This window comes from Rhinopithecus roxellana, chromosome 2 (assembly GCF_007565055.1).
Source record: "Rhinopithecus roxellana isolate Shanxi Qingling chromosome 2, ASM756505v1, whole genome shotgun sequence".
In the NCBI taxonomy this organism is placed as follows: Eukaryota; Metazoa; Chordata; class Mammalia; order Primates; family Cercopithecidae; genus Rhinopithecus; species Rhinopithecus roxellana.
Genome location: NC_044550.1, coordinates 135,639,526 through 135,667,453, shown reverse-complemented (window position 1 = coordinate 135,667,453; position 27,928 = coordinate 135,639,526). Strand labels below are relative to the sequence as shown.

Here is a 27,928-nt window from a genome sequence, read left to right as displayed (position 1 = left end):
AGGAGAGACGGGAGACCAGCGGGGGACCCTCCCACCGAGCATCACCACGGGGGGACACAGAGCCCAGAGGGCACCAGAGAGGAGGGACGGGGGGACGGCGGAGGCTACATGTTAATCTTCACCATGGTGTGGCTGCATTTCACAACGGGTAATTTCGAAGCTGGCAGTCGGACGGAGAGGGCGAGCGTCCGTCCCTGTGGCTGAGGGGAGTTTGCAGGGCTGTCATCCCAGGAAGTGAAGGCTGGGCTGGGGTCAGGCTGCTGGGCCAACGGGGCGGGGAAGGGAGCCACTGAGGCTGGAAGCTGCACCAGCCAAGCTGGGACCAAGGTGGCTGCGGCCTGGCTGGTACCAAGGGCCCATCCATGCATGGGCAGCAGAGTGACCAGACGCTGAGGAAAGGAGAGCCGGTGTCAGTGAGAGAGTGGCCGGATGTTTCCTTGTGGGACTCTTCGCAGTCTTGATGGCAGATTTACAAAAAGTAAACATTCCCTGTGGTGTCAGGGAAGCTGAGGAGGGCAGAGTGCAAGCTGGGGCTTGGTACAGATGTTCCTGGGAAGTCGCTGGACCAGCTGCTCCCAGAGGCCCAACAAGGTACAGGGAAGGAGGAACGAGGGGCAACCTCACTCAAAATCAGCGCTCGGAGGAGCATAGCTTCTGGCAGAACCTCCGCAGTGGCCAAGCTCCAGTTCTGGCTGCCCTGCTCTGGACCTCTAAGGAGCTGTTCCCCTCGCTCCTAAGGGTGTGGGGGCTGGGGAGACACCAAGGGGCTGCAGTCACAAAACCTCAGGGTGAAGGTCTCAGTGCTGGGGCCAAGGGTGTATCTGGCACAGGCCTGGAAGGACCAGGGAGTGAATGGGGTCAGCGGTGAAGGAGAGAGGCTGTTGGCATCAGGATGGTAACTGCAGCCCACCCACCTCAGCTGGGAGAGCTGAAATGGAGCCAGGCACCTGCTGAGACCAGTGATGCAGCCAGGAAGGCAAGGGATGCAGGAGCGGCTGTGAAGGAGAAAGGACGGCAGACGCACAGGCTGAGAGAGCATTTTACGGAGTCCCGAGTGCACTTAAATCCCAGGATGGGGAGAGACTATGAAGAAGAGAAGGTGACAAATAGTGTGAGGTTCTTGGGTGGAGGGCAGGCCGCAAGAGAGAGGCGGGAAGGCTCTGTGGCTGCTCCCATACTTTCTTTGTGAAACTAGAGCTGTGAAAATGTGTGGGGCAGAGAGAAGTCACGGTCAGGTCTGAGATCCAGGAAGAAACTGGTAGAGACAAGGCTGGCAAGAGAAGTGAGGCTGAACATTCATCAACCGTAGCCTGTGTGACTATGGGGCACCATCTGAAGGTCATGTTGTGTGGATCTCTGTGGCGCCGTCTGAGGGTCACGTTGTGTGGATCTCTGTGGTGCCGTCTGAGGGTCACGTGTGGATCCCTGTGGCGCCGTCTGAGGGTCACGTTGTGTGGATCCCTGTGGCGCCGTCTGAGGGTCACGTTGTGTGGATCTCTGTGGCGCCGTCTGAGGGTCACGTTGTGTGGATCTCTGTGGCGCCGTCTGAGGGTCACGTTGTGTGGATCTCTGTGGCGCCGTCTGAGGGTCACGTTGTGTGGATCTCTGTGGCGCCGTCTGAGGGTCACGTTGTGTGGATCTCTGTGGCGCCGTCTGAGGGTCACGTTGTGTGGATCTCTGTGGTGCCGTCTGAGGGTCACGTTGTGTGGATCCATGTGGCAACAGCTGAGAGTTATGCTGTGTGGATCCGTGTGGCACTGTCTGAGGGTCACGTGTGGATCTGTGTGTGGCACCATCTGAGGGTCATCTTGTGTGATGCCATCTGAGGATCACATGTGGATCCAGGAGGCACCGTCCGAGCATCCTTTTGTGTGGATCCGTGTGGTGCCATCTGAGGGTTATGAGGGTCACATTATGTGGATCTGTGTGGCGCTGTCTCAGGGTCACGCTGTGCTCTCTCCAGAATCACTGGTTTATGTCCAGGTGTCATGCTGTGACGATCAGCAGCCAGGGAAGGACCCCAAGTGAAAGTGTCAGTGAGGTTGGCAAGGGATGGGTTAAAAGGCTGGACTCCAGGTAGAAAGGGAGGGAAACAGTCACAGAGAATCTGAATTCAGCAGGGAGCACACATGGTGGCCACTGTAGCACTGATGGCTGGTGGGGGAGACACTGTCCAAACCGCCACAGGCACAACAGGCACCACAACAAGCAGGCAGGAGCGTGCTGTGCTTGGCTCAGGGGACGCAGGTGCCGAGATGAGCTCTCAGGGGACGCTGGTGCCGAGATGAGCTCTCGGGGGACGCGGGTGCCGAGATGAGCTCTCGGGGGACACAGGTACAGAGATGAGCCCTCAGGGGATGCAGGTGGTGAGATGAGCCCTCCCTCAGGGACCACCCCTCTGCTTCAGATCCAGTAAAGGGATGTTGCCCCCACTGCCCATGCTGCCACCCCTGCCAGGGCTCACTCACCTGTCTTCCTGCCGCACCATCTTTTAAACGCTGGTTTTCCTTCAACGCCAGCCCACGTGGCTATGGGCAGCAGCTGCATCTCCAAGAATCAGGAGAGGAGGAGCAGGAAGGATGGGTGCCATTTAGGAGCATTCTGGCACCTCGGCCAGCCCCCAGCAGGCTTCCTCTGGGGAAGGGGGTGGAGGGAAGTTGCGAGGAGTCTGCCCTCTGCCGCTGCAGGGCTACCGTCCCTAGAAACAGCACGAGATGTGAGATGCATCCCAGGAGCTCCTGTTCAGCTGGTGCAGTGGCTGAGGGCAGAGCCTGTTATTTTTGCCTCATGGACTAGTGAGGAGAAGGCCATAGAACTGCCCTGTGCCTGCAGGTGGGAAGTCCAGACTCCAGCAGGGCCGACCCCGGAGCCATTGATCTGGGTCACTGCCCCAGGGCACCCTGGCCTCATGTAAACAAATGTCAGAACCAGGAAGTAAGAGGAGGGTCTGGGGTCACATCCAACTCTCTGAAGAACAGAATCCTGGTCACCTGGGGGTGCCTGGTCTCAGTAACCCTCAGTGTATCTGGGCTGAGGCAGAGCTCAGCTGACCTGTTCCTTGGGGGGCCGGAACCTAAAATCAAAGAGAGGAGGGGCTGCTCTGAATCTGGTGGGAGTGAGGGTAGGAGTGAGGGTGGGTGGGGAGCCCCCAGGAGCCAGAGGCAGGCAAAGTTCTCATCACAGTGGGCCCCAGACCGCAGGGAGCAGACCCCTGGGAGTGTGGGCCTGGGAGGCCAGAGGGGTAGCGTCCAGACCCCAGGGCTGCCAGGACTCCCACCCCGGCTTGCCAGCTGCACCTGCCCTGGCTAAAGTGTCCCACGAACAAGCCCGCAATCAGAATGGGCTCATCCCGCATCCTACCAAGGGCTGTCTCTTGGGGAAGAGTGTAGGAGTGTCCTGCAGAGGGCTGAAGGCAGGAGAGGGTAGGCGGACACCAGGAAGCTTCAGGGACAAGGTGAGCAGGCAGGCTCAACAAGCATCCAGCAGGCCCAACGCTGCTGGAGGGTGGCAGGTGTGGGACGGCACAGGAGGTGCCAGGCAGAGTGGGGCCACCCGTGAGGCCTGTATAGGTCTGCTGGACTGAGCACTGGGGGGAACCAGCGTCCTCCGCACAGAGGTGCCCGGAGCCAGGCTGGAGTCACAGGGACAGGCCCAGCTCTCACCACCCAGTGGCCACGTTCCAGTGCCCAGCAGGGTCCCCAGGCGCCTCACACCTGGAGGGCAGCAGCCTCCGCAGAGTTTGGCAGCAACCCCAGTGGTGCGGGCTCCAGGCCCATGCAGCGACAGCCTCTTTAGCCTCTTTCCTCTCCTTCGGCAGTGCCCTCACTTCAGCTCATTTGCTGACGAGCTCACTGACTACAAGACAAAGAATATCCTGGCCACACCCATCATGAATGGCAAAGACGTCGTGGCAGGTGATCATGGCGGTGAACAAGCTCAACGGCCCATTCTTCACGAGTGAAGACGAAGACGTGAGTGTGGGGATCGCCTGGGCAGCCGCGTGTCTGCCTCCTTGCCTGCCTGCCCGCCTGCCCGCTTGCCTGCCTGCCTGCCTGCCCGCCTGCCTGCCCACGTGTTCTGTGCTGCGTGTCTGCTGGGCTGCTGGGCTCTACATGCTTGTCCGCACATCGGTGTGCTCCTGTGTGTCTGCGCACACCTGTGTGTGTGTGTGTGTGTGTGTGTGTGTGACAGAGAGAGAGACAGCTTGCGTGCCCGCCCTGTGCACCTGAGCTTGCGTGTGCCAGTCCATGTCTGTGTGCTGGGCACAGCTTCCCTTCGTGTCTGGGCAGCCTCAGGAGGGCACTGTTTCTCCTGCAAAATACCCACGAGGGCACATGTCTGAAAGCTGGAATTTTAACTCCTCTTGTGGCAATTCCCGTTTCAGGTGTTCTTGAAGTACCTGAATTTCGCCACGTTGGACCTGAAGATCTATCACCTGAGCTACCTCCACAACTGCGAGACGCGCCGCGGCCAGGTACCACACGCTGAGCACGGCTCCGCCCGTCTCACTGCCTGCGCAGAGGCCGGTGGTGGCAGGTGGTATTGTGCTCGCCTGGGCAGGTCCCGGGGTGGGCATTGTTTCGGGGAGAGGAGGCCCCACGGCTTCTGTGGTGCAACGCCCAGACGCATCTGCCACCTGCCTGCGATCTGGCCAGAGCGGGTGTGAGGCACCTGCAGAGGGGGAAAGGGGCACCCTTCCTAGAGGCTGCCCCTGACCACCTTGGGAGGATCCAGCATGAGTGATGAGTGAGCAGATCCGGCCTTGGCTAAGAGAGGGTACAGGGGCAGGTCCGGCCCTGGCTGAGAGAGGGCACGGGGTCAGATCCGGCCCTGGCTGAGAGAGGGTACGGGTGCAGGTCCAGCCCTGGCTGAGAGAGGGCACGGGGTCAGATCCGGCCCTGGCTGAGAGACGGTACGGGGGCCGGTCCGGCCTTGGCTGAGAGACGGTACGGGGGCAGGTCCGGCCCTGGCTGAGAGAGGGTACGGGGGCAGGTCCGGCCCTGGCTGAGAGACGGTACGGGGGCAGGTCCGGCCCTGGCTGAGAGAAGGTACGGGGGCAGGTCCGGCCCTGGCTGAGAGACGGTACGGGGGCAGGTCCGGCCCTGGCTGAGAGAGGGTACGGGGGCAGGTCCGGCCCTGGCTGAGAGAGGGTACGGGGGCAGGTCCGGCCCTGGCTGAGAGAGGGTACGGGGGCAGGTCCGGCCTTGGCTGAGAGACGGTACGGGGGCAGGTCCGGCCCTGGCTGAGAGAGGGTACGGGGGCAGGTCCGGCCCTGGCTGAGAGAAGGTATGGGGGCGGGTCCGGCCCTGGCTGAGAGGGTACGGGGGTAGGTCCGGCTCTGGCTGAGAGAGGGCACGGGGTCAGATCCGGCCTTGGCTGAGAGAGGGTACGGGGGCAGGTCCAGCCTTGGCTGAGAGGGTATAGGGGCAGGTCCGGCTCTGGCTGAGATTTTGGGGAGGGAGGCCCAAGGACCTTATGGAGTCAGGTGTGCCAAGGTGTGTGGGAAAATGCAGGGGGGTGACCTCCAGGGCAGGTGGTCCTCCCGTCTAAGACCCTGGCTCAGGGGAGACCTGGATGGATAGTGAGTGGGCCGGGGGAAGGAGGCTCTATGTTGGGGCTGGGAAGCCGTCCACACGGTGGCCTTGGGGCTGAGCCACAAAGGAGAACTGTAAAGACGGCGGGTCACCTCCTGCCTTCCCCATGTCTTGTTCTGCCTGCGGACGCTGCCTGGCCCTGGTCACCTGGTGCGAGCCTGCTGAACATGGCGAGAGGCTGAGGTCTTTATCTGAGCATCTGGAGGGTTTAGGGGCCTCCTCCTGGCCCCAGGCCTGCCTCAGGGGCAGTCTGGAAAGGCTGGCAGGGCCCCTGACCAAGCACCCCCAATCCAAGCAGGCCTCCCACAGGCCAGGGCCGTGGGAACCAGGGACCAGGGAGACCATCTGTGTAATTTATCTGGAATTATTGCATGAGAGGTTTGTCTCCTCTCCCCATTTACTAATTTATTCAACCATTTATTTATGTCAGTCTGGATTTAGGAGTATTGTATGCTTAGGTTATAATTCAACACGGTTTTGTTTATTTTCTTGCTCATGTGAGTCCAGCTTTGGCCACTAGGAGCTCTTCTGCTTGGCTCCTGTGCTCTTTTTACATGACCCCATCACTGTGGGGTTTTGCTTTGGTTTGTTTTTTGTTTTTTGTGTGTTTTTTATTTTTGTTTTGTTTTGTTTTGTTTTTGAGATGGGGGTCCATCTCAGCCCACTACAACCTCTGTCCCCAAGTTCAGGCGATTTCCTGCCTCAGCCTCCCAAGTAGCTGGGATCACAGGTGTGCACCACCACACCCGGCTAATTTTTGTATTTTTAGTAGAGACAGGGTTTCACCACGTTGGCCAGGAGGATGGTCTCCAACTCCTGACCTCAAGTGATCTGCCCACCTCAGTCTCCCAAAGTGCTGGGATCACTGGTGTGAGGCACTGCGCTCAGCCTGGCTTGGTTTTGAAATTCCTCGATTTTTAGCTCTACTGGATGCCCCCACTCATTGTGTATTTCCTGTCCTGGTCTTGCCATCAGCCACTTCTCCAGGGAGCCCGGCTCCTTCTGTTGGAAGCAGTAACAGGAGCTGCGGCCTGGGGGCCGGCAGTGCTGGTTGCAGGGGTCGCTGCTTCCAGGCCGTCTCGGCCAGCACAGCGAGAGGCAGCCATGCTCTGCCAGCCCTTGCGTGTCCCCTGAGTGTGCACAGAGCTGCAAATGTTCCTGCACGTGACCATTGCGCTCGGGCTGACGTCTCCAGCCCTGGTCCACAACAGCATGGTGCATTCTGGCTTCTTCCTCTTGCTGCTATGTGAATTCCCATCCAACAGTGGAATGCCTGGGAGCCATCCTCCGCCCAGGCACTTAATTGTCTGATTCCAGCGCAGGGGTATAGCCGTGTCAGGATTGTTCACCCGCACCCCATGGAGAACAGTGTCACCGAGTAGAATATGGGGTTGATGAAGAGTTTCTTTTGCCTTCAGTCTTACTGAGGCCAGAAGGCGGCTTGCTCTGTTCCTTCCCACCAGTGATGAGCGAGATTTCCTGCTGCTCTGCAATCTCACCAGCATTTGGTGGAACTGCAATCTGATGGGTGTATGGTAGCATCTCATTATTGTTGTAATTTACAATCCCCTAATGACAGATGATGTCACGTGTCTTTTCATTTACATATCTGCCATCTGTACGTCTTAATCTTTGGTGAGTTGTCTGTTCAGATCTTTTGCCCTGTTTGATTGGGTTATTTGTTTTCTTATCATTTAAAGAGTTTTATTTTTATTTTTATTTACTTATTTATTTCTTTATTGGAGACAGGGTCTTACTCTGTCACCCAGGCTGGAGTGCAATGGCGCGATCTTGGCTCACTGCAACCTCTGCCTCCCAGATTCAAGCAATTCTCCTGCCTCAGCCTCCCAAGTAGCTGGGACTACAGGTATGCCCCACCACACCTGGGTAATTTTTTTTTTTTTTTTAGAGACAGAGTCTTGCTGTGCTGCCCAGGATGGTAGGAGGGCAGCTCTGTGATGTTTTTCTGGGGGTCCACAGTTCACAGGAGGCAGAAATGGCAAGTCAGGCAGAACAAACATGAGGGAATAGAGAGCGTGTCCCTTAAGTTCATGGGCAAATGTCTGAACGGCTGTTTCTAAAGGAAAGGGGGAGAAGTGGGGAGCCCAGGCTTCTGGGCAGGAGAGACGCCTCTAAGTTCTTATGGCTGCTATCAACTTGAGCCATTTAGGTGCAGAACTGGAAACTGTCAAGGGTGACTAAGCCCTGCTTCTGGCATGAGAAAGTTAAACTTGTATTCAAAAGTAATGCTCAGGCCGGGCGTGGTGGCTCATGTCTATAATCCCAGCACTTTGGGGAGGTCGGGGCAGGCAGATCACCTGAGGTCAAGAGTTTGAGACCAGCCTGGGCAACACGGTGAAACCGTCTCTACTAATATACAAAAAATTATCCAGACATGGTGGTGCATGCCTGTAGCCCCAGCTACTTGGGAGGCTGAGGCAGGAGAATTGCTTGAACCCAGGAGCTGGGTTCTCCTCCTCAGGTCCTCCTACCCAGGATCTGCAGTGAGCTGAGATTGTACCACTGTACTCCAGCCTGGGCGACAGAACGAGACTCCATCTCAAAAAAAAAAAAAAAAGAAAGAAAAAAAAAAAAGGTGATGCTGAGACCAGGAGCAGTGGCTCCCCTCTCTAGGAAGGCTGAGGCAGGGAGAATCACTTGAGGCCAGGAATTTGAGACCAACCTGGGCAATATAGCAAGACCCCATCTCTACAAAAACAGAAGAGTGATTTGCAAATATTTTCTACCTGGATGTGGCTTGTCTTTTAATTCACTTTACACTGTATTTTGCAAAATAGTTTTAAATTTTATTATAATAAAGTCCAGTTGGCCAGGCATGGTGGCTCATGCCTGTGATCCCAGCACTTTGGGAGGCCAAGGCAGGCCAATCACCTGAGGTCAGGAGTTCGAAACGAGCCTGGCCAAGATGGTGAAACCCCATCTCTACTAAAAAAATATGAAAATTAGCTGGGCATGGTGGTGGGCACCTATAATCCCACCTACTCAGGAGGCTGAGGCAGGAGCATCGCTTGAACCTGGGAGACGGAGCTTGCAGTGAGCTGAGATTGCGCCATTGCACTCCAGCCTGGACGACAGAGCGAGACTCCATCTCAAAAAAAAAAAAAAAAATCCAACTTAGTATTTTTTTTCCTTCATGGATTGTATTTTGTGTTGTATCTAAAAGCTCATCACTAAACCCAAGGTCACCTAGATTTTCTCTTATTGTCTGCTAGAAGCCGTATAGATTTTTTTTTTTTTTTTTTTTTAACGGATTTGCTTGTCCCCGGCTGGAGTGCAGTGCATTGATTGCTCACTGGTGCCTCATTCCATCTTTCAGCCTCTCTAGCTGGACTAAGGCGGCCACCTGCCTGGTAGTTTTTGTATCTTAGATAGAATTTTTGATGTTCGTCTTGACTGTGATCCGGTCGGCCTCCCAAGTGCGGATTACAGTTGAGCCACGCGCCCGCCGCCGTATAGATTTGTGTTTTACATTAAGTTGAGGCACAGTGTAGGTCTGCATCTAGATTAATTTTTTGTGTCTGTTGCATTGAAGTCCGATCCCACATGTGTATAAGCACTTTCTCCTGTAGCTTTTGCTCTTTTGTCAAAGATCAGGTGGCTCTGTTGGTGAGTCTATTCCTGAGCTCTTTATTCTGTTCCACTGTCGTATGTGTTTATTCGTCCATGATACCAGACCGTAGACCGTCTTGATCACTGTAGGTTTAGAGTAAGTCTTGAAGTTGGGAATGTCAGCACTCTAATTTTCTTTCTTCTGCAGTATTGTGCCAGCTATTCTGGGTTTGTTGCCTTTCCACATTAACCTTAGAGTCAGTGTGTCAATATCCACAAAATAGCTTACTAGTAGTGTAATTGGGACTATATTAAATCTGTAGATCAAGTTGGGAAAAATTGCCATCTTAGAAATAATGTATCTTCCAATTGATGAACACAGAATATCTCTTCGTTTATTCAGATCTTTGATTTCTTTCATCAGAATTTTGCAGTTTTTGCATACAAATCCATAATTTTATTAGATTTGTACCTAAGTATTTCATTTTCCCATGGTAAAGTAAGTGATATTGGGTTCTTATTTCAAATTCCAATTGTTCATTGCTGTTATAAAGCAAAGCAATGGACCTCTGTATGTTAACTTTGTATCCTGGGCAGAGAAGAGGTGAGGGTGAGGCGGTCAGTGCAGGAGCCAGGCCAGGCCGGGCAGGGGGTCCCTGAGTGCCCGAGGCCTCACTTTCTCCTTGGTCATGTCCAGGGGGCCCACCAAGTACTGTCACAGCCACACCTTTAAAACCGAGGTCTGAGCCGTGCGGCCGGGGCAGGCCAGCCAGGCATCCCAGCTCCTGGGGGATCCATGAGGCCCTGACCACAGCCCCACACACAGCCATCAGAGACACACTTTTTTTTTTTTTTCTGAGACAGAGTCTCACTCTGTCACCCAAGCTGGAGTACAGTGGCACAATCTCGGCTCACTGCAACCTCTGCCTCCCAGGTTCAAGCGATTCTCCTGCCTCAGGCTCCCAAGTAACTGAGACTACAGATGTGCATCACCACACCTGGCTAATTTTTGTATTTTTAGTAGAGAACAGGATTTCACCATGTTGGCCAGGCTGGTCTCAAACTCCTGAGCTCAGGTGATCTGCCCACGTCAGCCTCCCAAAGTGCTGGAATTATAGGCATGAGCCACTGCACTGAACCAGGAGTTTTTTTGCTGATTATTTGGTGTTTTTACCTAGACAATCATGTCATCTGCAAACAAAGATAGTTTTCTTCCCTCTCAGTCTATATACATTGTATTTCTTTTTCTTGTTTTATTGCACTAGCTAGGACTTCAAGTATAATGTTAAATGTGAGTGGTGAGAGGAGGGAGAATCTTTGCCTTATTCCCAATCTTAGGAGAAAGCATCCACTTTCTCACCATTAAGAATGACATCACCCAGCTAGGCACGGTGGCTCACGCCTGTAATCCCAGCACTTTGGGAGACCGAGGTGGGCCGATCACCTGAGGTCGGGAGTTTGAGATCAGCCTGACCAACATGGAGAAACCCCTGTCTCTACTAAAAATACAAAAAATTAGCCAGGCGTGGCGGCACATTGCTGTAATTTCAGCTACTCAGGAGGCTGAGGCAGGAGAATCGCTTGAACCTGGGAGGTGGAGGTTGCGGTGAGCCACGATTGTGCCATCACACTCCAGCCTGAGCAACAAGAGTGAAACTCCATCTGAAAAACAAAACAAAACAAAAAAAGGAATGACATTGTCCAGCGCGGTGGCTCATGCCTGTAATCCCAGCACGCTGGGCGGCTAAAGCAGGCAGATAGCTTGAGCCCAGGAGCTTGAGATAAGCCTGGGCAACATAGTAAAACACCGTCTCCCAAAAAATGCAAAAATGTTAGCCAGGCATGGTGGTGTGTGCCAGCAGTCCCAGCAACTCGCCACTGCGCTCCAACCTGGGCAACAGACACTGTCTCAAAAAAAGAAAAGAAAAGAAAAGAAAAAAAGAATGCCTTTAGCTCTAGGATTTTTGTTGAATTTTTAAAATCTAGTTGAGGAAGTTCCCTCTATTTCTAGTTTGCTAAGTGTTTTTATTCTGAATGAATGTTGGATTTTTCAAATTTTTTTCTGCATTAATTGATAACATCATGTTTTTTTTGAACAGATTTTGAATGAGCTTTGCATAACTGGAATAAATGCCACCTGGTCATGTAGTGTAATTATTATTTTCATACATTGTTAAATTGGTTTTGCCATGTTTTGTGAAGACTTTTGGCATCTATACGCTGGGCACGGTGGCTCAAGCCTGTAATCCCAGCACTTTGGGAGGTTGAGGCGGGCAGATCACAAGGTCAAGAGATCGAGAGCATCCTGGCCAACATGGTGAAACCCTGTCTCTAGTAAAAATACAAAAATTAGCTGGGTGAGGTGGCAGGCACCTGTAGTCCCAGCTACTCGGGAGGCTGAGGCAGGAGAATCACTTGAACCCGGGAGGCGGAGGTTGCAGTGAGCCAAGATCACGCCACTGCACTCCAGCCTGACGACAGAGTGAGATTCTATCTCAAAAAAAGGAAAAAAAAAAAAAAAAGAATTTTTGCATCTATATTCGTGAGCTACATTGGTCTGTAGTTTTTCTTTCTTATAATGTCTTTATCTGGTTTTGCTATTAGGATAATTTTGACTTGACCTCATTGAATAAGATAGAAGTGCTCCCTCTGCTTCTATTTTTGGAAGAGATTGTAGTGAATTGACATAGTATCTTTCCTCAATGTTTGGTCAGATTCACCAGTGAAACCATTAGGGACTGGTGCTTTCTTTTTGGATGATTATTAATTGTTGATTCAATTTCTTTAATACTCAGAGAACTCTTCAGATGCTTCTCATTCTCCTGGTGTGAGTCTTGGTAGTTTGTGTCTTTCTAGTGATCAGTCTATTTCATCTAAGTTAAAATCAAATTTTGAGGCATAGAGTTGTCATAATTATTATTTATTTTCTTCTGCTTGCTTTAGGCTTAATTTGAAGTTCTTTTTCTAGTTTCTTAAGCTTTGAGTATTGATTTAGATCTTTCTTCTTTTTTATTATGTGCATTCAATACTATAAATTTCCCTCCAAGCACTGCTTTCCCTGCACCTGACAAATTCTGATAGGTTGTGTATTTTTACTCTTATTTAGTTCAAAATCTATTTTTTTTTTTTTTTTTTTTTTTGACAGAGTCTTGCTCTGTCACCAGGCTGGCGTGCAGTGGCGCGATCTTGGCTCACTGCAACCCCTGCCTCCTGGGTTCACGCCGTTCTCCTGCCTCAGCCTCCCAAGTAACTGGGACTACAGGCGCCTGCCACCATGCCCGGCTAATTTTTGTATTTTTAGTAGAGAGGGGGTTTCACCGTGTTAGCCAGGATGGTCTCGACCTCCTGACCTCGTGATCTGCCTGCCTCGGCCTCTAGAAGCGCTGGGATCAAAGGCGTGAGCCACTGCGCCTGGCCGAGTTCAAACCCTTTTAAAAGGTCTCTTGAGACTCTGGCCCATCTGTTATTTAGAAGTGTGTTGTTAAATCCATTTTAAAGTTTTCAGCTGTATTTCTGTTATTGATTTCTAATTTAATTGAACTATAAGAACATATTTTTCATTATTTTTATTTTCAAAATTTTGTTAAGATGTATTTTATGGCCCAGAATGTGGTTTATCTTGCTGTATGTTCCACGTGACCTTGAGAAGAATGTGTATTGCGCTGTTGGTGGATAACATAATTTGTAGATGTCAGTTATGTCCAGTTGAACAATAGTGTTGTTTATTATTTTTTAATTTTTATCTTTTTTTTTTTTTTTTTTTGAGACTGATTCTTTCTCTGTCGCTCAGGCTGGAGTGCAATGGTGCGATCTCAGCTCACTGCAACCTCCACCTTGTGATTCAGGTGATTCTCCTGCCTCAGCCTCCTGAGTAGCTGGGATTACAGGCACGCGCCACCACACCCACCTACTTTTTATATTTTTAGTAGAGACCGGGTTTCACCATGTTGCCCAGATTGGTCTCAAACTCCCAGCCTCAGGTGATCCACCCACCTCGGCCTCCCAAAGTGCTGGGATGACAGACGTGAGCCACCGCGCCTGGCCCACAGTGTTGTTTAGTTCAGCAATGTCCTTGCTGAGCCTCTGCCTGCTAGATGTGCTCATTCTGATAGAGGGTAGTAAGTCTCCAACAGTAGTGGAGGATGCGTCTCTCCTTACAGCTTTATCAGCTTTTGTTTCATGTGTTTTTATGCTTTGTTATTAGATGTATGAACATGAATGATTTTTATGTCTTCATAGAGAAACAACCCCTTTATCATGTTGTGATGCCCCTTCCACCAATCATTTTCCTTGTTCTAAAGTACTCTTTGTCTAAATTAATATAGCTACCCCAGTGTCCTTGGATTCATTTTAGCATAGGATTTATTTCTTCATTCCTTACTTTTAAACTGTGTGTGTCTTTATACTTAAAGTGGGTTTTTTATAGACAACATATATATATATATATATATATATATATATATATATATATATATATAGCGTCAGGTCTTAGTTCTTTTTATCCACTCTGAAAATCTGTCAAGTGGTGTATTTAGGCTATTCACACTTAAAGTGATTATTGATATAGTTGGATTAATATATATACCATATTCTTAACTGTTTTCTCTGCGTTGCACTTAGTCTTTATTATTATCATCCCCTCTTTTTTCTGCCTTCTCTGGTTTTAATCGAACATCTTATCCCATACTTTCTCCTCTCTTAGCTTATCAGTTATACTTGTTTTTCTTTTTCTTTTTGAGACAGAGTTTCACTCTTTTTGCCCAGGCTGGAGTGCAATGGCTCAATCTCAGCTCACCACAACCTCCGCCTCCCAGGTTCAAGCGATTCTCCTGCCTCAGCCTCCCAAGTAGCTGGGATTATAGGCATGCACCACCACCCCGGCTAATTTTGTATTTTTAGTAGAGACAGGGTTTCTCCATGTTGGTCAGGCTGGTCTTGAACTCCCGACCTCAGGTGATCCACCTGGCTCGGCCTCCCAAAGTGCTGGGATTACAGGCGTGAGCCACCGCGCCCGGCTATACTTGTTTTTCTAAAAAAAATTTAGCATTTCCCCAGAATTTGCAATAATCATTTATGACTACTCTAAGCCCTCTTCCAAATAGCATTATACTGCTTCACTAGAGTGCAGCTATCTTACAGCAATGTACCTACAATTTCTCACTTCCACACTTACAAAATTTCTGTCATTTATTTTACTCATCCATGTGCTATAATCATGTAATATAGTGTTACTATTATTACTTTGAATAAATAGTTATTAGAGAAATTAAGAAAAGAAAATATGTTACTTTCCTGTCATTTATTTGTTTTCTGCTGCTGTTCCTTTTTTCACGCATATGCGAGTTTCCGATCTATCTCATTCTTCCCGTTTCCAAGGAACTTCTTTGAACATTTTCTGCAGGGCCAGACCACTAGTAACACATTCCTCAGTTTCTGTTTATCTGAGAAAGTCTTTATTTCTCCTTCACTTCTGAAGGAGAACTTTACTGGATATAGAATTATAAGTTAGCACATTTTTTTTCTCAACGCTTCCAATACTTCACTCCACTCTCCTCTTGTTTGCATCGTTTCTGATGAGCTGTTTCCAACGTCTGCTTCCACTCTTGGTCAGATGTTCCCCCACCCCCAGCTTCCCTCGAGGTTTTCAGCTTGGTTTTGTGCACTTTGAATATGACGTCCCTTAGGATCCGTTTTTTTGGCATTTGTCTTTTTTCACAGCCACTGAGCATCCTAGACTTGCGGTCTGGTGTCTGTCAATAATGTTGGCAAATCTCAGCCATTATTACTTCCAACATGTCTTCCCCTTCGCTCTTTCGGCTCCTCCCGGCACCCGCCGCCCGGGGGCACCTTCTGTATCTGTCTCTCCGCTCCGCTCCCTCCACGCTCCGCTCGCTCGTGGTTCCCTCTGCGTTTCTCCTTCCGGACGGGCCGCGGCGCTCTGCATTTCCGCCTCGCTCTGCATTTCCGCCTCGCTCTGCATTTCCGCCTCGCATCTCCTGTGCTGCAGCAGCGTTGTCCTTCCAGAGCGTCCATCTCTTTGCTTATGTTACCGTCTGCTGTCGCCTGCTGCCTCCTTTTTCTAGTAGCTCCCTTAGCATATTGATCATCGTAATTTTACTTTTTTTTTTTTTTTTTTTTTTTTTTGAGACATTGTCTTGCTCTGTGGCCCTGGCTGGAGTGCAGTGGCAGGATCTTGGCTCACTGCAGCCTCCGCCTCCTGGGTTCTAGTGAATCTCCTGCCTCAGCCTCCTGAGTAGCTGGGATGACAGGCACCCAACACCGCGGCCCAGCTAATTTTTGTATTTTTAGCAGAGATGGGGTGTCACCATGTTGGCCAGGCTGGTCTTGAATTCCTGACTTCAGTTGAACTGCCCGCCTCGGCCTCCCAAAGTTCTAGAATTACAGGCATGCGCCACCTTGCCCAGCCAGATCATAGAAATTTTAAATTCCCAGTCTGAAAATTCCCAACTTCCTGTCACATCTGGTTCTGAGGCTTGCTTTGTCTTTTTGGACTGTTGCTTTTTCTCACCTTTTAGCGTGACTTGTAATTTTTGGCCAAAGCAGGGACTGGGGCAAATCAGCCTTGAGTGTGGGGTTTGGGGTCCATCTGGCCCCGAGCTGGGCTGTATCAAACACTGGCTGCAGCTGAGGGTACCGGCAGCTTCCACGCCCTTGCTTGTGGTTTGCTTTTGCTCCCATGTTAGCTTGAGCTGCCATAACAAAATACCACACACCAAGCGCCTTAGACAGCAGGCATTCGCTTCTGACACTTCTGGAGGAGGCGAAGTTCCAGATGAAGGTGCTGACCAGTTCTGTTTCTGGCGAGGGCTCTCTCCCTGGCTTGCTGTGTCCTCATCCCATAAGGGCACCAATCCTCTCGTGGGGGCCCCACACTCGTGACCTCACCTAACCCTAATCATCCCCCAGGGCCCTACCTCCACTCACCCTCGCATCTGGGGTGAGGGCTTCACAGATGCATGGGGGGAGGGGCACACAATCTGGTCCACAGCAGGGACCACCCAGCAACAGACCTCAGTTTTAAAAGTATGGCTCTGGCCAGGTATGATGGCTATGCCTGTAATCCCAGCACTTTGGGAGGCTAAGGAGGGCAGAACACCTGAGGTCAGGAGTTCCAGACCAGCCTGGCCAAAATGGTGAAATCGCGTCTCTACTAAAACATACAAAAAATTAGCTGGGCATGGTGGTGTGTGCCTGTAACACCAGCTACTCAGGACGCTGAGGCAGGAAAATTGCTTGAACCCAGGAGGCAGAGGTCGCAGTGAGCCGAGATCATGCCACTGCACTCTAGCCTGGGCAACAAGAGCAAAACTGCATCAAGGAAGGAAGGAAGGAAGGAAGATCCAAGAGTCAGGCGTGTTTGCCCATTCTGTTGTCTGGTCACCCCAGCTCTAAACTAGGCAATAAGTGAATTGCCAACACCTAGGAAACCCTTTGTTTCTAGCCTCTCAGCCTGCAGGCGTGTGGAGACCAGCTCAAGGTTCTAACACGTGACCTTGTGTCTCCATGCGAGACTTTTGATTTTGCACCAGACGTTGCCCAATCCTAGGAAAAGCTGTTTCTGGGCCTTCCCCTCCGAACGGCATTTTTAGGCATCCTGACGTGCAGGAGGCACAGGCCTGCCTCACCGCTCTTTTTGAAAATAAAAGTTTGTGATGAGCAAAGATTAGCCCCCAAGGTCCACCCAATGCCTGCACTTCGTCTGCCTCTTGAGCTGTGGAAGGAAAGCTGGTCACTGGGATTAAAGCAGCCTCCAGGCATTCACCCCTCCCTCTGTCTAGGGCCGTCACCTGGACAATCAGGAACTACCTTCTGTCCCAGGCACCCTCCGGACTGGAGGCCCCTGCCACTCCCTTTCTGAAAAGCCTCTCAGACACTCCCATCAGAGCCAGTAGAGGCCGCAGGGAAGCCATGGGTTAGGCCCTGCAGAGTTCAGGTTTCTGTCTGACCTGTCAGGACAGCCGCCAATTGGGCTTAGTGGAGCAATTCCCACGGCCCAGCCATCTGAGCTGCAGCAAAGCTGCATGAAGGGCCTGTGGTTGCAGGGCTGCGGCTCCCACCTCCATGCCGGCCATGAGTCAGGACCCGATGGCTCCCTGCAAGGGCAGAGGACGTGCCCCGACTCAGGTCAGGCGTGGGAGGAGCGGGGGAGTCTTCCGTCTCAGCAGGTCTGACTCTTGCATCCTGTGAGCAAGCAGAGCCATTCAGAAGTGAGAGGCAGCCAGGAGGGGCGGGCATGGTCTGTGCACACCCAGCAGTGGCGGGAGCCTGTTGAGCTGACCAACTTCATGACTTAGGGCCCCGCCATGATGCGCTAGATGGAGCTGTGGGGAGAGACACCCTAGCACAGCAACCCGTCTGCTGTAGCGAAGCCCCGAGCACAGGCAACAGTGACCCACAGTGGGGGCAGGGTGGGTGAGCCTGGATGTCTATCACCTTTTCTTTTAATATAACTTTCTTTTTTTTTTTTTTTTTTTTTCCTTTGAGACGGAGTCTCGCTCTGTCACCCAGGCTGGAGTGCAGTGGCCGGATCTCAGCTCACTGCAAGCTCCGCCTCCCAGGTTCACGCCATTCTCCTGCCTCAGCCTCCTGAGTAGCTGGGACTACAGGCGCCTGCCACCTTGCCCAGCTAGTTTTTTTTGTATTTTTTTTTTAGTAGAGACAGGGTTTCACAGTGTTAGCCAGGATGGTCTCGATCTCATGACCTCGTGATCCACCCGTCTCAGCCTCCCAAAGTGCTGGGATTACAGGCTTGAGCCACCGCGCCCGGCCAATATATAACTTTCTTAATATAACTTTCTAGTTTATAGGTTACATGATTGAATTGTAAAAATGGCTATGTTTAAAACTGGCTCTCAGAATTCCTGAGGATTCAACAACCAGCTCAGAATCTCACCGTGAGTGAGATGAAGCCCTCGGCCCTGATGCCAGGACACACAGTAGATCTGGCGGTGTCAAGGCCCTGGGCCCGGCAGGGAAACGTCTCCAGAAACAAGGCTCCTGGGGCTGCGGTTTCAGTAGGGACAAAGCCCATCCTAGCCACCAGGCTTCCAAGGGACGTTGGGGGCACCTGCTGCTGCTTTGAAAGTCCAGGAGTGCCATTCTCAGATTCCCCAGGCGCTCGCTGGGGTCTCTCATGCTGACCGCAGCCTGGGAAGACTGTTCGCTGGTGGGCCCACAAAGGCCTGGGGTTGGGACCACGTAGGCCTGGGCGCTTCCTCCCACCACGGCCATGGCCCCGGGCTCAGGCGTCAGGGGAGACGCTGGCCCTTCTCCGCAGGGTGGGCAGCCAGTGAGGATCCCATCTTCCTTGGCCCCTTAGGACCTCCTGGCCCCTCCTTCCCATACGTAATGAGAGGGCCTTGAGAGTGAGCAGCTCCCCTTCCAGGGCCACACGCGTGTCTGCGCCTTCTGCCCCCGTCGTGTCAGTGGGTCCCTCACTTCCAAGTACACCGGGCGGCCACCACTGTCACCCTGGTTTTACCCTGGAGCATTAAACCCAACCCCAGTCAATGCAGGAGGGGCACAACCACAGCTTCCGTGCAGCCCAGAAGCCCAGGTCACTCGAACCATCCACGGGGCCTTGTGGATGCAGCAGGTGGTACGGGGGTGCTGGGATGCTGGGCACAGGCTCGGGGCAGGAGGGGCTCCACAGGACGCTGGGCAGAGGCTCGGGGCAGGAGGGACCCCCATGGGATGCTGGGCACAGGCTAGGGGCAAGAGGGACCCCCGCAGGATGCTGGGCACAGGCTTAGGGCAGGAGAGGCCCCCACTCCCCAAGGAGGGGATGAGTCCGGAAGACTCCAGGGCAGGCCTCGAGCCACACCTTGGAAAGGGGATGGGTCCCGCCCAGCACTGGATGTTTGACTTCACAAGTTCCCGACATTTTTAAGTCGAGACATTTCATGTAAGAATTGGGGTTTCTACATCTCTTGAAAGGCTGGGAGCTCAACACTGCTGGGTCTCCGGCCTCCTGGGCCACTGCCCGGGACAGGCAGACCCCAGGTGCGAAGCCTCAACCTGCTTTCTGCTCGCAGTCAATGGCCTCCTTCAGAGGCCTCAGGGCTTCCCTTTGATCTGGAGTTAGAATCGGGGGACGCTGCCCAGGAAGATGCCTGGGCCACCTGTGTGGGCAGAGAGGGCCCAGGAAGGCCCAAGGGTGGGGTCAGGGCACCAAGGGAACAGAGTGGAGGGGGTCTCCCAGCCCAGAACCACCCAGGCACCAAGACTCCCAGCAGTCAGGACAGAAACAGTTCCGGCACCCACACATGGGAGAGAGGGCCGGCGTCTGGAGGCTGTGGAGGCAAGAAGGCTGGCTTCAGGAGGCTGCGTAGATGCAGTTTCAAAGGTTGGAAGAGCCATTCCGAGGGCAGGGGTGTTGACGGAGGCACAGAGGAATGCCCTGAGCCTGAGCTGGCAGCGAAAATTCGCCCACTGCACGCTGAAGATGCCTACACTTCAGTCAATTGCTGTGTGCACCAGCAGGCTTTTAACCGGAAAAATTTTTTTTTTTTTTGAGACGGAGTCTCGCTCTGTCACCCAGGCTGGAGTGCAGTGGCCGGATCTCAGCTCACTGCAAGCTCCGCCTCCCAGGTTTACACCATTCTCCTGCCTCAGCCTCCTGAGTAGCTGGGACTACAGGCACCTGCCACCTCACCCGGCTAGTTTTTTGTATTTTTTGAGTAGAGACGGGGTTTCACTGTGTTAGCCAGGATGGTCTCGATCTCCTGACCTCGTGATCCACCTGTCTCGGCCTCCCAAAGTGCTGGGATTACAGGCTTGAGCCACTGCGCCCGGCCTTAACCGGAAAATTAAAAGTAAAAACAAGGAGGAAAGGCAGAGGCCTCAGGGTGGGGCTGCTGGGCTCAGACCACCTTGGACTCAGTGCTTGCCCTCACTGAGGCTCCAATGTCAACAGCAGTGGGGCTGTCACAGGCAGGGCAGGGGCTGAGGACGTTCAACCAGCCATCCACACTGTGGGGGGAGGGCTAAACCCTTTTTCCGATGTCCTTAGATGACTCCAAAAATTAGATGTGAAGCCCAGCCCTCCCCTGAGCTCCAGCAGAGCGAGCTGCGGCTGTGCCCAATGTCCGGCCTGAGCTTGGTCCCCAGCAGAGTATCTGTGTGGTGGTCGCACAAGCAGCTCACACAGCCACACACAAGGGGCTCCCACAGTCAGGCACCCTTCGAAAGTGTGACAGGCATTACTGCCTGCAACCCTCCCTGTACCCTGAGTACAGAATGTCACTCTTCCTGTTTTACACGTGGGGACACTGAGGTCCAGGAGTGAGCTGGCCTTCTGGAGGTCACAGGGCTGGCGGAACATAGTGTCCTCATCGCTGTGTGTTGGGGAAATGAGGGCTGAGGTGCTCACCCTGCAGTGGGCGGAGGGACGTGCAGGGTGGGGGTGGGAGTGAGCCGCCCTCCCTGTGGCACACATGTGGAGACAGGCCTCCTAGGGGCCACTGGCTGCAATCACACAGAGCCCGGAGGTCTGTGTTGGGCAGTAGCGCCACTGACAGCGTGGACGCAAGGCCCGCACGGGCACCAGCACCTGCACTCCCAACCTCACACAGGCTGCAGCCAAGGGGGCCTCGTGAGGCGGGACCCCCTGTGAGGTCACACTGAATGGGGAGTGGGGGCCCCGGGGGGTTAGTGGGTCCTCAGGGAGGGCCTCCTGGAAAGGACTTGAGGCCAAGCCTTGGGAGGAGGAGGGCCCAGGATGAGGGCCTGGAGGCAGAGGCCAGAGCCCGAGCGAAGACGCTGAGGTCCACAGGAGAGAGACTGAGCGTGCGAGGGATGCATAGGGCGCAGGGGGTGGGACCAGGCCTCCACCTGCAGCTCTGGGTGAACCAGGCACGTGAGGAGAATGCACCTGGCAATTCCACATGTCTACAGCTGAACGTGTCTCCAAGCTGCAGGCCCTGGGATTTTGAAGAGCGGGTTCTCCATTTACAGCCCAACCTGTCTCCTGAGCCGCAGGCCCTGGGGCTATGAAGAGCCATCTCCATTCAGCAGGTCCCAGGGCTATGAAGTCTCCATTCAGCAGGCCCCAGGGCTATAAAGAGCAACCTAGCGGTCGCCATTTGCACCTGCTGTTTTCCTAAGTCCTGTTCTGGACCCACTAACTCCAGTGACTAAACTGACTTCTGCACATGTGCACGGGGCCAAAGCTCCGACCAGTGCAGGGACACGGAGGGCGGGACATACTCAGATAAGGGCTGGGAAGCCTGGGAGCTTCTGCTGAGGGTGGCATCAGCAGCAGTTCCATGACCAGGACTGCAGCCAGGGAGGCTCAATGACGGTGACTGCAGCCAGGGAGGCTCCGGGACCATGACTGTGGCCAGGGCAGGAGAGTGCGGAGGCCACTGAGGAGGGTCCACACCAATCAGTGAGGCAGGAGTCAGTGTAGGCTGCAGACGGAGCAGAGATTGGAAGGCAAGAGTCAGGGTCACTGGAGAAACATGGCTCAGGAAAGGCTTCAGGGAGAAAAAGGTGTTGGACACTGTGTGGAGAGAGGCTAGTGCTTGGGGACTGCTGGGGGGCCGGGCCTCAGCAGGGAGGGAGGGAGGGAGGGGCTCTGGAAACAGCAGAGCTGGCACTGAGGACGCCACCAGGGAAGAACAGTGACGTGCATGGACCTGGAGGATGCCGTTGGCTGAAAGAAGCTAGGATCTCACTCATGTGTGGGATCCAAAAACCCTGAATTCATGGAAACAGAGAGTGGAAACGGGGTTGCAGGAGGCCGGGGCAGGAAGAGAGATAGAGAAAGCAGAGACATTGGTCAAAGGGTGCAAAGAGTTCATTAGCTGGAGCTATGGGCTTCAAGGTCAGCCGCGCTGCTTGGCGGCCACCGCCGCCATTAACCACGGTACACAGGGTGCTCGGTAAGTGCAGTTTGCTTCCGAGGATTTATTATGTGGGAAAAGTTTTAAATTAAAATAACAATAAGAATGTAAAACAATACAGTAGAACAGCCGTTTTCATGGCATTGCATTGCACTGGGTGCTGAGTCATCGGAGATGGTTTAAGGTGTGTGTGCAACCTCTGTGCAGACTCTAGGCCATTTCATATCTGGGACTTGAGCATCCTCAGATTTTGATATCAGAGCGGCATCCTAGAACTAGTTTCCCTGAGGATACCGAGGGATGACTGTGTCGTATACCAAATTGCTAGAAAATCGATTTGCAATGTTCTCACCACAAAAAAATAAGTTGGTGAGGTGATGGATATGTTGAGTAGCTTAATTGAATCTTTCTGCAACAAATACATAGATCAGAACATCACACCAAACCCTGTAACACATAAACCCCATAAATACACACAATTATTCCACCGAAGATAAACTAAAATCATTAAAATCAATGTATTGGGAAATAAAGCTACGAACGTCTCACTGCCCTTGGCAACAGGAGAGCCTAGTCCTGTTCCCACCATGAGCTGAGTGCCAGGGGATAGAACTTCAGAGGGCCTGGCGGGGAGAGAGCCGGGCTAGGATGCCGCAGCGGAGGAGAGGGAGCTGGCACCACGCAGTAGAAGACCCAGCGGCCGCCGCGAGTGTGAGAAGGCGGGGCCTGGAGGGGCCTGGGTCTGGACCTTGACCAAGGAGGCAGAGAAAGGTGGACCCAGGAGGGCCCTGGGGTGAGTCTGAGCCTGGCAGCAGCGCTAACCCAGCAGCCAGGGACCCGTGCGGTGGGACGTCCTGCGCGGGGTCTGGCCAGGACCTCGTGGAGTGCATCAGCAACGCTTCACTCTCAGATGCTTAGCGGAAGCCACAGGAGGCCCCACGTCCAGAAACCACAGCCTGATGTTCTCAAAGCCCAGCTCGCCACAGGCGGTTCTGCAGCAGCCGAGAGGAAGAAGGGCTGGTCGGATGTCTGCCTCTGTAGGTCCAAGCGGCGGATTCCACTTTCCACTCATCCACTTGTGAGTGATCAGGGGATGTTTGCCTCTGAAGGTCAAAGCAGCAGATTCCACTTTCCGCTTGTCCACGCGTGAGTGATCAGGGACATGACGGCAGCCTGGAGGCCTCACCGCCAGCCAGTTCCCAGGCCCCGCGTGTGTGGGTGCCACACGCTCAGATGAAACCTGGCCATGGAGCCCCCAGTCAGGGTCTGTGCCGGGCTCCATGGCTGGGCAGGTGGTCAGATGTGGGAGCGCACCTATGTGTCAGGCTTGAGTTGACCCTGTGCTGCTGTGGTCAGACAGGTGTGAGGGTGGGGTGGCCGCAGGCCCACAGGTGTGCCCCTCCCTGCAGGTGCTGCTGTGGTCGGCCAACAAGGTGTTTGAGGAGCTGACGGACATCGAGAGGCAGTTCCACAAGGCCTTCTACACGGTGCGGGCCTACCTCAACTGCGAGCGCTACTCCGTGGGCCTCCTGGACATGACCAAGGAGAAGGTGAGGCTTTGGCGGCTCAGGGACCCCCTACCTGGCCTGGCCCAGGTCCCGCGCTGACTGCCCCACCCTCACCTCTTCTCTGCCCAGGAATTTTTTGACGTGTGGCCTGTGCTGATGGGAGAGTCCCAGCCGTACTCGGGCCCACGCACACCGGATGGCCGGGTGAGTCTTAGGGGAGGGGCCCAGGGCCCGTCCACATGCCTCTGTTTCCCTGGCTCCAACTTCAGGGCAGGAGCGGGAGGGATAGGGGTGGGGTTTGGGGAGGTGGGAACTGGCGGGTGGGCTCCCGGGTGCCTGTCTGTCGTCTCCACCAGGCTCCCCTACTGCTGCACTCCAGGGATGGGGTGTCCAGGGCTGGTCCCCGAATGAGGGCCGCCAGGCTGGCTGTGAAGGCCCACGTCGGCTCTGGTTGCGGGGACTCCTGCTGCCCCATCTCCCTGCGTGGGACCTCCTGTGCACGTGTAGGATGCATGTGCGTGTGTGTGAGAGTACGGGCCCAGCTTGTGCGTGGGATTGTGTGGGACACAGACTGGGAAGACAGATCTAAACCACGGCTTGTGATGCGTGTCCCATGAGTATCGGTGACAGTCTGCTTGTGTGTGGACGTGGCTGTGAGTGCGCCCGTATTCGTGTGCACAGCGGAGACATCTGTTCATGTGTGTACACATGCACGGTTACATGTGTGGGGGTGTGCATGTGTGTGCATGTGTGTGGCTGTGTGTGGCTGTGTGTGTGCGTGTGGGAGCCCCTTGGAGCTTGGCCAGGCAACCCACCGACCAGGGTCTTTTGTTTTTCAGGAAATCGTCTTCTACAAAGTGATCGACTACATCCTGCACGGCAAGGAGGACATCAAGGTCATTCCGTAAGTGCCGAGTTTTGCCAGAAGCATCCCCGGGGGAGGGACCACCCCTCAGACCTGGGCTCAGCCTCCAGGGCCATCCTCCCAGGGCCTCCCATGGTGTGGTCAGCAGCGCTGGCCTGGTCCGGCTCCACCTGTGGTGCTCTGTGTGCCTGTGGGGCATAGTGGAGTGGGGGGTAAGACAGAAGCCAACTCACTGTTCTGGGAGATGGTGAGGAGGACGTGGGCAGCGGAGGAGCCTGAGTCACTGTGGACATCCAGAGTGGACGTCCAGTGACCAGGCAAGCTGTCCAGGTGGCCTCGTCAGCACCAATTTAGCATGAAGGCCCCAGGACCTGACCCTGTCTCCACCAGCCCAACCCAGACAGTGGAACCTCCAGCCGGGAGGCCGAGTCTTGGCCCTGTGGGGCTGGAAGAGGAGGGAAGTCCAGTCCGGAGGTCAGGGCAGAACTTCAGCCAAGGGAGGGACAGCTGCATGTCCCAGTGGCCCTGTGATCCCACAAGCCTATCGGGACCCCATCCCCAGACCTCAAGCAGGAAGCAGGATCCAGGTGCCAGGCTTGAGCACAAGTCAGGGTCAGGGTGGCAGGGCAGGCACCAACGCTGAGTCCTAGAAGACAGGCTGAAGCCACACGGCCTCCAGAGAGGGAAGGGTTCCAAGAGGGAGGGGCCCCAGCATGGCAGCATGGGGAGGAGGAATAAGGAAGCACAGCCGTCCTCCAACCCACACCCTGGCCTCCTCGCCTCCTCAGCCCCCTGGAGCTCAGAGAACAGAGTAAATGCTGAGGACGGCATACTGCGCCAGAGACCCTCAGACCCCTGCACACATGCCCAGTCCATCTGACTCCTGCACATACACGTCCAGCCCAGCCCGGTCCCTCTGACCCCTGCACACATATGTCCAGCCCAGCCTGGCCCCTCTCACCCCTGCACACCTACATCCAGGCCAGCCCTGCACTTCTGACCCCTACACACACACGTGCAGCCCAGCCTGGTGCCTCTCACCTCTGCACACACACGTCTAGCCCAGCCCGGCCCCTCTCACCCCTGCACACACATGTCCAGCACGGCCTGGTGCCTCTCACCCCTGCACACACATGTCCAGCCCAGCCCTGCCTCTCTGACCCCTACACACACACGTCCTGCCCAGCCCAGCCCCTCTCACCCCTGCACACACACGTCCATCCTGGCCCGGCCCCTTTCACCCCTGCACACACACACGTCCAACCCAGGCCTGGCCCACCTGACCCCTGCACACACACGTCCAGTCCAGCCCGGCCCCTCTCACCCCAGCACACACACGTCCAGTCTATGTGTCCCCTGCACGCACACATCCAGTCCGACCTGGCCCATCTGACCCCTGCTCTCTGCCCGCAGCACACCCCCAGCCGATCACTGGGCCCTGGCCAGCGGCCTTCCAAGCTACGTGGCGGAAAGCGGCTTTGTGAGTCCCGTGCTGTCTGGAGCCCCCACAGCCTTACCCTCGCTGGGTGCAATGATGTGTGCTTGTCCTTGTCTCTGCCACGTCCCAGGTCCCTGGCCAGCCTCCGTGTGCCTTAGCGAGCCCCCAGCTGCTCTGCTTTGCCTACTTAGAAGCTCACCTCAGGGCCACAGAGGCCATTTTAGATCATGATAGACCCTCAGCTGCTTTGGATGAAATCGTTTTTCTGATCCTTTTTCAGATTTGTAACATCATGAATGCTTCCGCTGATGAAATGTTCAAATTTCAGGTATCTGTCCATGCCTTGGTAGAAATTATACTTGCTTACAAAAGAAGAGATTTTGATTCAGCAATGATGAAGTGAATTAGTTTTTGCCACTTAAGAAACAACCTCAGCCAGTGTGGTGGCTCACGCCTGTTATTCCAGCACTTTGGGAGGCCGCGGCAGGTGGATCACCTGAGGTTAAGGGTTCAAGACCAACCTGGCCAACATGGTGAAACCCTGTCTCTACTAAAAATACAAAAAAGAATTAGAGGCTGGGCACGGTGGCTCACACCTGTAATCCCAGCACTTTGGGAGGCCGAGACGGGCGGATCACGAGGTCAGGAGATCGAGACCATCCTGGCTAACACGGTGAAACCCATCTCTACTAAAAATACAAGAAAAAAAATTAGCTGGGCGAGGTGGCGGGCGCCTGTGGTCCCAGCTACACAGGAGGCTGAGGCAGGAGAATGGCGTGAACCCGGGAGGCAGAGCTTGCAGGGAGCTGAGATCCGGCCACTGCACTCCAGCCTGGGCGACACAGTGAGACTCCGTCTCAAAAAAAAAAAAAAAAAAAAAAAAGAATTAGAATTAGCTGGGTGTGATCTCAGCTACTCGGGAGACTGAGGCAGGAGGAATCGCTTGAACCCGGGAGGTGGAGGTGGCAGTGAGCTGAGATCACGCCACTGCACTCCAGCCTGGGTGACAGAGCAAGATTCTGTCTCAAAAAAACAAAAAAGAAACAAGTTCGAAGTCCCAGCAGCTGGCCAGAAGCCTGTATTTCATGCTCACTGGTCTGGAGGTCGGCTGAGGCTCAGTGGGGCTGAGCTGATCTTAGCTGGACTCGCTGGGTTCACTGGGCCAGACTGGGCTCGGCTGGACAAGGGTTTGAGTCTGCTCCACGCACGTTCATCTGGTGCTGCATGGGCAGGGCAGGCTTACTCCGGGGGAAGGTGGAGGGCCAACCCGGCTGGTCCAAACACACTTTGTCCCTGGGGGCCTCCTCTGGGAACCAGCCCACCGTCCATATTTCACTGGCCCAGCCCAGGACCTGTGGGATGGGAGACAGGAGCAACCACATCATTCCCAGGGTCCAGGGCAAATGAAAACATGAGGCCCCTTGATTAGTGATTAATTATGAAGAACTTTAAGAGGGTGACAGCAGAGCACTCAGCCACACACGGGACGGAGAGCGGGTCCTCGGGACTCCAGCCCCACACGCACCCGTGAGGCCGTGACCGCAGCCCCCACACGCACCCGTGAGGCCGTGACCGCAGCCCCCACACACACATCCGTGAAACCACCCCTGGTGGGAGAACGGCCTCCACCTCCTCCAGTGGGAAAATATCATGACACAAAAACCATGGACATAAACTCCAAATGCAAAGAGGGAGAGAGGGAGAGAGGAAATGCAGAGAGCAGAGGCAGGAATGAGAGTCCAGTTGTCACGGCTCTAGGGGAGAAGACGTGAGGTCACTCTCCCCCGCCACACTGGGTCAGGGCCAGCCTCAGGGCGGAGCTCAGCTCTGGCCACTGCTCCCGCAGGAAGGGGCCCTGGATGACTCCGGGTGGCTCATCAAGAATGTGCTGTCCATGCCCATTGTCAACAAGAAGGAGGAGATCGTGGGGGTCGCCACGTTTTACAACAGGAAAGACGGGAAGCCGTTTGACGAACATGACGAGGTTCTCATGGAGGTCAGCACCTGGGCAGACGCGGTTCCGCCGGGGATGCCCTGCCAGGGGTAGGGCCTGTGCCGTGTGGGGGCCTCCCCGCCACGCATTCAGC

The 27,928-nt window shown here is 54.1% G+C and overlaps 1 protein-coding gene across 1 annotated transcript in view; it reads left to right on the top strand.

Annotated features, from left to right (window-relative positions):
* Positions 1 to 27,928, top strand: part of PDE6B (phosphodiesterase 6B) — a 43,872-nt gene that overhangs the window by 4,401 nt on the left and 11,543 nt on the right. The window contains 9 exon segments of the mRNA XM_010375309.2: positions 3,818 to 3,913; positions 3,915 to 3,971; positions 4,385 to 4,474; positions 23,440 to 23,580; positions 23,668 to 23,742; positions 24,378 to 24,442; positions 25,817 to 25,883; positions 26,122 to 26,169; positions 27,688 to 27,837. Of these exon segments, the coding sequence (XP_010373611.1) occupies positions 3,818 to 3,913; positions 3,915 to 3,971; positions 4,385 to 4,474; positions 23,440 to 23,580; positions 23,668 to 23,742; positions 24,378 to 24,442; positions 25,817 to 25,883; positions 26,122 to 26,169; positions 27,688 to 27,837 (789 nt within the window).